Source organism: Belonocnema kinseyi, chromosome 4 (genome assembly GCF_010883055.1).
Source record: "Belonocnema kinseyi isolate 2016_QV_RU_SX_M_011 chromosome 4, B_treatae_v1, whole genome shotgun sequence".
Taxonomy (NCBI): Eukaryota; Metazoa; Arthropoda; class Insecta; order Hymenoptera; family Cynipidae; genus Belonocnema; species Belonocnema kinseyi.
Window position 1 is genome coordinate 34,137,357 of NC_046660.1, and position 11,647 is coordinate 34,149,003.

Below are 11,647 nucleotides of genomic sequence, written 5' to 3' on the forward strand. Positions count from 1 at the left end.
AGAAAAAGTAAAAGATTTTATAACAGATAGAATTTGTTAAAAATGTTCGCGATTTAGAGATATAGGATTAGATACAACTCTGGTGGGGGATAGGAATTAACAGAGGTTCGATGAGAAAATGTTGATAGTAAGGTATAAGATTTTTTGAAAGGTAGAGTTAGATAAAACCATACAAGATTCTTAAAGAAAGAATTTGATACAAGCTTTATGAAGTTAAGATTTAATAGAGTTTCAAAAAGCAAATTTTAGCACAAAATTATAAGACTTCCCGACAAATTTTCTCAGGTTTGTTTTGATTTCTGTCAAAAAAAAAAAGTTTCTTAAAATGGATAGGAATTTGAGATAGCATATTCGATAGGATTGGATTCTTATCGAAACGTTTCATAGAGATTGATTGCTCTTTTAGTGGGACACTTCCGATAAACATGATTAATTGATTATTCATTTCGATAGATTTTATATCAAAAGCGCTTGACAGAAATGTATAGGAAATCTTTGAAATTACGAATACAAACAACGGATTGAAAAGTATTAATTCTTTTATCAAATCCTATCAATCTTTTTCTGTCAATCTATTTTACTTTTTTAAACACAAAATTTTTATTTTTCGTGACATTTTCGAAACTTAGGACCATATTTTCATATCGCAATTAGTGTGTACGTGATATTTGGTGAAAAAAGTCAGCAAATTAAAAATCGCGTGAGTATTACATCGGCCTTAAGGGCATGTGACACAGTTAAATACCTATGTTACCGACCTCACTTTATCAGTTGACTGAATATTTATTTGAACCTAAGAACTTTTTTTGTAAATAAAATATCGAGCTGAAACTTTGATAAATGTATTAGAGTACAATAAAGTACGTTTAGTTACTGCATTTTGGTAGGAACTTCACTGAAAATTATTTTATCTTTTTTCTGAACCTCGACATTTTTTAAACGTTCGAACTTTTTCTATTCATAAAATATCGGTCTCAAACTTTGAGAAATGTAAGAGTCGAAAGAAAACTACGTTTAAGTACAAATTTTAATAATAAAAGATGTAAAAAATATATATTTCAACTATCAATTCCATCGGCATCAACCGGTAACGTTGTACATGAAAATACGAACCCTGGCGGCCACTAGACGAGGCTCTAGAGAATTCGTATTTTCGTGTAAAACGTTACAGGTTGATGCCGATGGAATTGATAGTTGAAAATTTTTTTCTACATCTTTTATTATTAAGCTTTGTAGTTAAACGTAGTTTTCTTTCGGCTCTTGCATTTTTCAAAGTTTGAGACCGATATTTTATGTATAAAAAAGTTCGAACGTTCAAAAAATGTCGAGGTTCAGAAAAGAGATGAAATAATTTTCAGTGAAGTTCCTACCAAAATGCAGTATCTAAACGTACTTTATTGTACTCTAATACATTTTCCAAAGTTTCAGCTTGATATTTTATTTACAAAAAAAGTTCTTAGTTTCAAAAAAACATTCAGTGAACTGAAAAAGTGAGGTCGGTAATATAGGTATTTAGCTGTGTCACATGCCTTTAAAGTGCATAAAATTATCTAAAAATGGAAACAACGCTTTTAAAAAGACGATGAGTGAGGAAACTTCACATCAGCGGATTTGGTTTCTCTCCTTGAGAAAATTATAGAGCTAGATTGAAATCTCTGTTCTCGTCGCTAATAGTACCTAGCAGTCTTCGATTAGAGAACAAAATTACCAAAGCAAGAGCGTGCAGTTTGAGTCTTATTATAAGACAAAGAGACCACTTATTCCTTATCATTACATGATTTTATCATACGTTAAGAAACGATGAATATACATTACTTCGAAGGAAGTAATTCTTTCTTCCTGGCACGTACGTCCCTGCAATCGAACAATCATCACTGAAGAGGTCAAGGCCAGCACGCCAGAATAACGTACATTGCAAATTTCTTATTTATAATCGCCCCACATTCTCTTCTTGTTTCAGGGAAGAAGTATTTTCAGGCACTGCATCACATATTTCGCCACAATCTCGTCCAAATCGACGCTTTTTATCATGTCTAGAGGACCGTCGATCGAATCTTCGTTTTCTGAGTAGAGAATCGAATTCTTGATTGTTTTTCCTCGCAACTAATTTTGGATATCATACGATTAGTTGCTTCAATTTAACGAGATTTGTAGAACTGTAAAGTGTCATGTTGAGAGGGGCGCTAGGCTCGTTTTTCTTAGTTTGTGTGTGCCATGCGAGTATTTTTGTGCAATTATCGGCCAAAAGCTCGATTTCTCTGGGTTCGAAGGGCGCGAGACTTTTTAAAAATCCGTCTTCTTCAAACCCAGCTCTGTAGGGCATCGAGGCATTTGGCCTCTTCAGGAGGAATTCCACATTTACTGCAAATCCGGCCATGTCCACGGGGAATTTTCGTCCTGCTACCCAGCCGTCGTAAAAGCCAGAAAATTTTCCATTTTTTATGACCGGGGAACTTAATCCGTATTTAGTGCAGAGACCGACCGGAAACATGGATACTTGTTTTGTTTGTCTTATCTGGAAAATAGAGGAGGAACTTGTAGAGTTTATTAAGTTGCTGGACGATTATTTATAAGTTTTGAGATTTCTTATATTACATTGCACAACTTTTTAGTTTTCTAATGGTTTCATGTGGCTTCGGGGTTTTTGCTGTTGTAAAACTACTTTTAAAATTTTAGTTCACTTCTTTGTTGGAACTCCATTGAAAGGCCAAAAGTAATTTCGATATTACTTTTATAAGGTTTTTGCGATAAAAGTAAGCAATCATTCTTTTAAAAACCTGATTGGCTTTTCAAAAACTGAAAGTTGTTTTATATCATAATTTGAAATTTTGGAAATCGAATCTATAAATAATGTCTTTTAATAAGAAATGACATAGAAAGCATTACGCGAATTGAGAAAAATTTGGGCTTTTTATTACTGTTAGGCGGTTTGATAGAAAATTTCAATTGATCTAATGAATTATTAAAAATATTGTATATATTTTGTGTTAGTGCTTTTCATTGGATATTAGTATCTTAGGTTGTTACAATTTGTAACCGAAAATTGAAAGTTTTAAACAATAATGGCTCTTTTAAATAAAAATAAATAGATTTAAAATAAAATTTACAATTCTAAATAATTTTAGGCTATGTGCTTTTTCAACTGGATTTTAATTTAATATCAAAAATTCGGTTACAAACATACAACAATTTTGAACAACTTTCGATTTTTCGGTTATTTTAGATTTTTTTACAGGAGATTGGCATTTTATGTTGTTTTGAGATAGAAATAACAATTTTTAACTAACTTCTATCTACCTTAAAATTGCTAAAATACAAAAATTATAAATACCAAGTTAAAAATACCAACTCCGTGCAAAATTAGTACTTTTAAAATAAATAATTATTAAATTTCAAAGAATTTTCACAATTTTTTATTAACTTTAGGCTAGGTTGACTTATTTCACCTGACATTGATATTTAAAAAATGAGACTTAAATTCTGTTTATAATTGTCCGTTGCTTTTTTGCGATTATCGTGAAAATGACTAGTTTTTCATTTGGTTATAATTTACGGGTCCCAAAGCCACAAAACGAAATCTAGTACTAATGTTTGTTTAAAATAATAAAATTTTGAATTTTTAACAATTCCGAATTGGGATGTTTTTCGTCAGAAATCTAAATTTTATTTAAAGAATCATTACCGTTCAAAGAATAATTACAATTTTTTAACAATTTTTGATTATCTTGGTGCTTTTCTTCTGAAATTAGATGTTTAAATAAAATATTTGAAACTAGCCTAAAATATTTCAAATCCTTTGAAATACCTTCAAATTATTGAGACCTACTGCCAATTCCTTGAAATCTTTTGAAATAACCTAAAACGTTTCAAATTATTTGAAATCTTTAGGAAGAAGATTCTCAATTTGTTTGTTATATTATGTTGGGGTTTACGTTTTTCACCGGCAATTAATATAGATTCTAAAGTATTAGATTGATAATTTTCGTACAATTTTAAGTTATGTTAACATTTTTCAGGGGAAATAGGTGATTTTGAATTTTTAAAAATTAAGTTTGAAACAAGACTTACAACTTCAAACAAATGTTGTGGGATTTTTTTTTTAGATCAAAAATGGATATTTCAATAAAAATATATATTTGAACTAATATTTCAAACACTTGAACCGTAACAGGTTATTTTAGCTTTTTTTACCTGAAATATATTACTTTAAATAAAAGTAATCAGACTTCAAAAATAAACTTTTCAACAATTTTAATTAGAAGTTTATATATCAACATTCAAAATTTTTGTGTTAAGATCAATTAAATTTAATATTAAAAATTAATAAGAGCTGATTAAATCAAGTTTAAAGTAAAAGATTTTGAATATTTTTAAAATTATTTTAGAACCTTAAAATGGCACATTATAAAATTTTGAATTTTTGACGTCTTCATATTTAAAGAAATAAAAAAATCCGAAGGACTTAAATCTTGAATGTTATTTCTAACATTAAAAAATGGTTAACCTTCTTAATTGCTTATTTTAACTTTGTTAGTTCATAATAGAAGCTATCGGATTTTTATATGTATCTTAGGAGATAGTAAAAAACTTTTGATGAGTTTTCGAAAGAGAAAGAGTTTAAACAGACTTTCTATTAGTTTCGGAAACGAAATAGGAAGAGGCGCGAGTTCTATCTTTCTTAAAACAAGAAAAAAAAATAGAAGAGACTTTGGTATAGTTTCAGAATAGAAATAGAAAAAGACTCTTGTCATATTTTTAAAGCAAGAAATTTATTTGATTTAATTTCCCGTGATTTCTGTAAATAAGAAAACTAACAGAATTTTAAATCGAGTCTTTTTTTATTTTTACCTCGTCGAAAAGAGCAATATCGTATGTATTGTCGTCATCAGCAAAATAGAGAACTCCTTTCGTTGCGTTTGCACGCACCCATTGTAAGCCTCGATTTCGATTAGAAACCCCTCTCGGCTTTGCTCCTTTCTTCAGCTTGTACTTTTCAGGCATTGGTGCTGTAATTCGAAGAACAATCTCAATTGAAATAGTTTCTCATATCAGTTCAGTCAAGTAAATTATTGTTATTTTATTTTGTTGTCCCTAAAAGTCCGCCTCATATGAAATGTTTAAGAAAGTATTTCAAACAACCCGACTCTTTTGCCATTTAAAATTTCATTGTTGTGATGTTATTTTTTCTGATTCTAATTTTAATCACGTTCTCACTTATTAACTTCTCAGCTTTGAGGAATTTGAAAGTCTGCCTCACTAATTTGTTTGAAAATGATAAAATAAAGATAAATGTCTTCCAAAAATTAGAGCTTGAGGTTTTATGGAAATAAAACCGCTACTAAAGTTGTATTTTAACAATGGAATACTTTTATGTCAGACCAAAAACAAATAGATTGAGCCCTTGTTGGAAAAACCACATTTTTCATTCTTTTTAAAGAAGCTAATGAACATACTTTCATGAAAATAAGTTTAAAGTCAAATTTCATTTCGTTGCATAAAGTATATTTATTAAAGTTAAAATATAATTTGAAGTGCCAAACTCACCAACTAAGTGAACAAACTTGAGACCAGTTTTCTCTAGAAGTTTAGTGACGTGCTTGGTGGCAACTTTTGCATCCTCGATAACCAACCAATTAACATTCTTGACTAACATCAAAGTGTGGGACATTCTTGTCAGTTCGGCGATTTGTTCTGGTCGCCTGTATGTGGGTGTTATAATGTAAAGAGGATCCACTATTTCGTTTAATTGCCTAGACGATGATTGACATGGCGGTAATGTCTTTGGTGTTGTCGATATCGCTGTTTGCATGGCATGATCGATATTATTCGACACCACTTCCTGATGAGATGCGAGGCCACTTTTATTTATTGGTAACTGACTTAGAAGTTCCTGCACTATTTGTTTCGTGATGTCTGGACTGAGCCCGTAGGATTTTTGCACCGAATACACTGCTACACGAACCTTCAAAACAAAAATAAAACACTAATAATTTAACGAAATTGTAGTAAATAAAAATGAATCAAATTAGGTGCCATGCGCTTACAAAAAGGGTTTCGTAGCTTATTAAGTTGTTCATTGGGTAGTTAAAATCTACCCCCCCCCTTCTACAGTCACTACCCCTCTCACTCCCGTTAGCGACGATCAGTATAACTCCCTAGCAATGGACAATAACAACCTTTAGCATCAATCAAAATCTACTCTTAGCAACGTCCAATAACAACCCTTAGCCACAATCAACGCAACCCCCAAGTAACAGAACATTACAGTCCTTAGCAATGGACAATAACAACCCTTAGCAACGACTAATAACATTCGCTAGCAACAGACAATAAAAACCTTTAGAATCAGTCAACACCATCGTTTAGAAATGCTTAATAATGTCCCCTAGCAACTGTCAATAATAACCCTTAGTCACGATCTAAACAGCTGCCTAGCAACAGTAAATAACAACTCTCAGGGCCGTTTCATAACGTCCCCTAACAACGGGCATAACAACCCTTAGCAAAGATCAATGTAACTCCTTAATAGTGATCACTAAAACTTCCTATCAATGGGCAATAACAGCACACAGCAAGTAACAATAAAAATTCTCAGCAACGCACAATGACAATCCTTACCAACGATCAAGACAACTCCCTAGTAATGATCAATAACAACCTTAGCAACGGTCATTTCAACTCTATAGAAACGCTAAATAACAACCCTTAGCAATTGCTACTAACATCCCCTAGTAACGAGCCATAACAAAACCTCAGCAAAGATCAACACAACTCCCTCGAAACATTCAATAACAACCCTAAGCAATAATCAATACAAATCCCTAGCAACGGACAACAGCAACCTTTAGCATCGGTCAATACAACTCCCTCGAAGCGGTCAATAACAACTCTTAGCAACTTATAACAACAACCCTTAGCAATGATCAATGCAAATACCTATCCACGGACAATAACCTTTATCATTGTTCAATACAACTCCCTGGAAACAGTCAATAAAAATCCTTAGCAACTTATAATAGCAACCCTTACCAAAGATTAATACAACTCCCTATCAACTTATAATAACAACCTATAAAAACGATCAATACAACTTTATAGAAACGGACAACAACAACCTTTAGCATAGGTCAATTTAACTTTCTAGAAAAGTTCAATAATAATCCTGGGCAAAGACTAATAAAAATCCCCTAACCACGGGTAAAAATAACCCTTAGCAACGTTTAATAACAATCCTTAGCAATGTTCAACAGCAACCCTTAGCAACTGCTAATAACACCCCTAGAAACGGATAATAGCAACCCTTAGTAACGATCTATGCAACTCCCTGGTAGCGGACAATAACAACCTTTCCCATCGGTCAATATAATTCTTAGAAACAGACAATAGCAACCCTTAGCAATGACTAATAACATCCCTAGAAACGGATAATAGCAAACCTTAGCAATGATCAATACAACTCCCTAGAAACTTACAATAACAAACCTTACAATGATCCATTCAACTCCCTAGAAGCTTATAATAACAACCCTTACAAACGATTAATACAACTCTCTAGAAACGGACAATAACAACCTTTAGCATGGGTCAATGAAACTCCCTAGAATCGGACAATAAAAAACTTGATTAACAAACAATAATATCACCTAGCAAACTTCAATAAAAAACCTTAGTGACGGCTAATAACAACCTTTAACAAGAGTCAATACAACTCTCTAGTATCGTCAATAACAACCCTTAGCAACCGACAATACCATCTTCTGCCAGTGGGTAATAATAACCCTTAGCAACCTTGAATAACAACCCATAGTAATAGCCAATAAAAGCCTTTAAAATTTTAATACAACTCTCTAGAAACGGTCAATAATAATCCTCAGCAAAGACTAATAACAATCTTCTAGCAATGGGTAAAAATAACCCTGAACAACTTTTGATAACAAACCTTAGAAATGTTCAATAGCAACTCTTAGCAACGGCTAATAACATCCCTAATACTGATAAAAGCAACCCTTAGTAAAGATGAATACAACTCCCTAGAAGCTTATAATAACAACCCTCACAAAAGATCAATACAACTCTCTAGAAACGGACGTCTAGCATAGGTCAACAAAACTCACTAGAATCGTTTAATAAAAACCCTTAGCAACGGACAATAACATCACCTAGCTACAGGCAATAATAATCCTTAGAAACCCTTAATAAAAATCATTAGAAACGGCTGATGACAACATTTAGCATCAGTCAATATAACTCCCTAGAAATGGTCATTGATACTCCACAGAAAAGACTAATAACAATCCCTTAGAAACAAGTAAAAATAACCCGTAGCAACGTTTAATAACAATCGTTAACAATTTTCAGTAGCAATCCTTAGCAAAGGCTAATAACATCCTTAGAATTGGATAATAGAAACCCTTAGCATCAGCCAATACTACTCCGTGAACGGTGAAGCCTAGCTTTCAGATACGGCTAATAACATCCAATAGCAACGAGTCATTTCATCTCTTAGCAACGGGTAATAACAGCAGTGATAACATACCCTAAAAACGGACAATAACAACCTTAGCCCTATGGGATAAGGTGTGTCCCAAGAAATAGGTGGGACTCCAAGCCATAGGAGAGGCTCAAGGGCGAGGGAGTCCTCAAGAATAAAGTACGATGGAAGGGCGGACGAACGAACACCATACCGAAACTATAACGGGGATACAAAAAACGTAAATATTTAATATAAATTTAATTTAATCAAAACAATAAAAACTAACTGTGTCATTAAAAATTAACTGCGGAATGAATGTCTTCCACTTACATCACAGACTTTATGCTCAAAATATTATATTGTATATATATTTTTTAAGTAACCGGTTCCTATATTGATAATCAATGTTCCCTTAAATATTAATTTTTTTATGCACTTCCAACCTCGAATAAGATCAGTATTATCGTAAATCCTCTACAGAATTTGCGATTTTTTCTAAAAAAAACTGGATCGTGGGGTCTAACGTTTAAAAATGTAAAATATACATCCTTTATTCAAATTTTATCAAAAAATGTGCATAATTTTAACGTTCTACGAATATCTACGAATATCGAATAAAATAATTTTGGTCGAATCCCGACTCCTTTCCAACGTCTCGTGGAGGCGGGAAGCCACCCCTGTGACTTGTCACAGAAATAATTTAAGTCAACCCCATTCCCCTTTCCAACGTCTCGTGGGGGGCGGGGAGGAACCATTTGACTGTTCACAGAAATAATTTTGGTCGAACCCTGACCCCTTTCCAACATCTCGTGGGGGTGGGGAGGCACCCTTGTGACTGTTCACAGAAATAAAAGTTTCCAAGAATATGTATTCTAGGAAACAAACTATCAAGATTGCCGATATTAACCTTCAAACTGTTAAAACGCCACGACCGGTACACTGTTCTTCGAAGGCCAATAACTAAGACTGTTCGATACGACAAAAAATTGAGAAACATATATTTTCTTTGCTTAAGATCTCCTCTTTCCGATGGTACTAATGAAATTCCTCAAAAAATGTATTTATTATTCCAAAATGCAGTTTAAATAAAAAAAACGTGATTTTTCGTGCCTATTTTTTTTGTGATCCGTTTTTCAAAGTTTTTCGAGCCTGTAATTATTCTGGGATCCCACTACCCGGTGGATTAAATGTCTAAGCTTTGAGAATCCATGGTTCAAAGATCGATTTTTCGTTTTAGTATTTTCAAAATAATGTCTTAATGACAAAATTTATGAGAAAACATTCATGAATTTTTTTACAATAAACGATACTCTTTTAGAAAAAATTTTCAAAACGCTTCGCAAAAATTCAGGCGTATTGCTAGGCTGATTACAACAACTTTTTACTCTTGAGAATTTTTCCGAAAAGTGCATAGTTTTTCAGTAAAAAATTTTTAATTATTCCGTAATCTTTATTTCACTCTGACTTCAAACCACACCGCCACTGCATTTTTATTCCGAGAATTTTCGAGTACATCCAACAACAACAAAATGCCCCAAAAATTTCAACAAACTCTGAATCGGAATGGGATTCCGATGAAAATGATGAATGTATCATCATACCTAATCCAGATTACTCTGGCTCTGATGGAGATGATTCGTCAAATGATGAGAATTCGGGATCGGAATTTTCCGAATTTGTTCTGGCAATCTAGATGATCAAGTTTTTATGTCTGATGATGTACGGAAAAAAATATTATCTATGTCACCTGTGGAGTTATGACTTACTTTGTATGATCCTCGCGGATTATTTTTTGCAAATTAATGCTTTTCTTTCAGTCTGTCCTTACGGACAGTGCCTGCTAATCGTAAACCACATTTATTCAGGTAAATGAGTAAATCTGAGCTGGTAAAAAAATTATCAGCCATTATTAAATTATTACCATGAAAAAACGTGATCTGGTTCCAATTGTTTTTGAGATGCTGTGTAATTATGAAAAATAGATCTATATGATACACTCGGTCCGAAAAATTCCGATCTCGAATTCTCGTCATCTGACGAATCATCTCCATCAGAGCCAGAGTAATCTGGATTAGGTACGATGATACATTCATCACTTTCATCGGAATCCCATACCGATTAAGAGTTTGTTGAAATTTTTGGGGCTTTAACGCTTAGTCATTTGTTTGTTGTTGGATGCACTCGAAAATTTTCGAAATGAAAATACAGTGGCCGTGTCGTTTGAAGTCAGAGTGAAATAAAGATTACGGAATAATTGGGAATTTTTTTATTGAAAAACTATGCACTTTTCGGAATAAATAAATAAATTTTGTCATTAAGACGCCATTTTGAAAATACTAAAACGAAAAATCGATCTTTGAACCATGGATTCTTAAAGTTTAGACATTTATTCCAACGGTTAGTGGGATCCCAGAATAATTATAGACTCGAAAAACTTTGAAAAATGGATCACAAAAAAAATAGGCACAAAAAATCAGTTTTTTTTTTATTTAAACTGCATTTTTGAATAATAAATACATTTTTTGAGAAATTTCATTAGTAACATTGGAAAGAGGAGATCTTAAGCAAAGAAAATAGATGTATCTTAATTTTTTGTAGTATCGAACAGTTTTAGTTATTGGCCTTCGAAGAGCAGTGTAGCGGTCGTGGCGTTTTGGCAGTTTAAGGGTTAAAGGCTGAACAGTAGCATTAAAACATTTGTTTAGCGGTATCGACCATTTTTTTGTTACTAGTACCGACAATGGTTTTACCGGTATCGGCTTGGTATACAGAAGCTTTCTTTCAACAATATAAACGAGCCTAAATTGCACAAGAAAATTTTATTGTCATGAAATATTGTGCACGGTGTGCCTCGACGGACAAATTATTCGCTTAAAATCGACTTCTTATCATCATAACTCTCAAACTTTTAGAGATAGAATATTCGATTTTTTTCATTTCTTAGAAAATTTCAAGCAGTTTAATCATTGTCAGAGTGTTTGAGACATAAGATGAATCGGAATAAGCAAATTTAAAAAAAAACTGATTCTTTCTCACGTTTTTCACAAATTTTTAAAAATATTGAACACGGTAAAAAAAATTGAGCTGTGACAGGGATATTATTCCTTATTATAGCCAAAAATTAGGCTGAAAACGAACGAAGGAATTTAGAAAGATCCCTGGATCAGCGAAAAT

The 11,647-nt window shown here is 32.7% G+C and overlaps 1 protein-coding gene across 1 annotated transcript; it reads right to left on the reverse strand.

Moving 5' to 3' along the window:
* Nucleotides 1-1,469: 1,469 nt before the first annotated feature.
* LOC117170829 (galactosylgalactosylxylosylprotein 3-beta-glucuronosyltransferase P-like) lies at nt 1,470-6,077 on the reverse strand. Its single transcript, XM_033357873.1, has 4 exons — nt 6,045-6,077; nt 5,545-5,962; nt 4,849-5,006; nt 1,470-2,515 (listed from the first exon to the last, which is right to left on the reverse strand). Exons 1-4 carry the CDS (start codon nt 6,075-6,077, stop codon nt 2,117-2,119), a joined length of 1,008 nt encoding a protein of 335 aa, XP_033213764.1. The 3' UTR covers nt 1,470-2,116.
* Nucleotides 6,078-11,647: the final 5,570 nt, after the last annotated feature.

What these genes read in the sequence shown, in the direction of transcription:
- LOC117170829 (XM_033357873.1), bottom strand. Translation starts at nt 6,077, where the DNA reads ATGAACAACTTAATAAGCTACGAAACCCTTTTT. An exon ending in TAAGCTACGAAACCCTTTTT is followed by an intron (nt 5,963 to 6,044) that starts GTAAGCGCATGG and finishes TTTGTTTTGAAG; the next exon opens with GTTCGTGTAGCAGTGTATTC. An exon ending in CAAGTTTGTTCACTTAGTTG is followed by an intron (nt 5,007 to 5,544) that starts GTGAGTTTGGCA and finishes TTCGAATTACAG; the next exon opens with CACCAATGCCTGAAAAGTAC.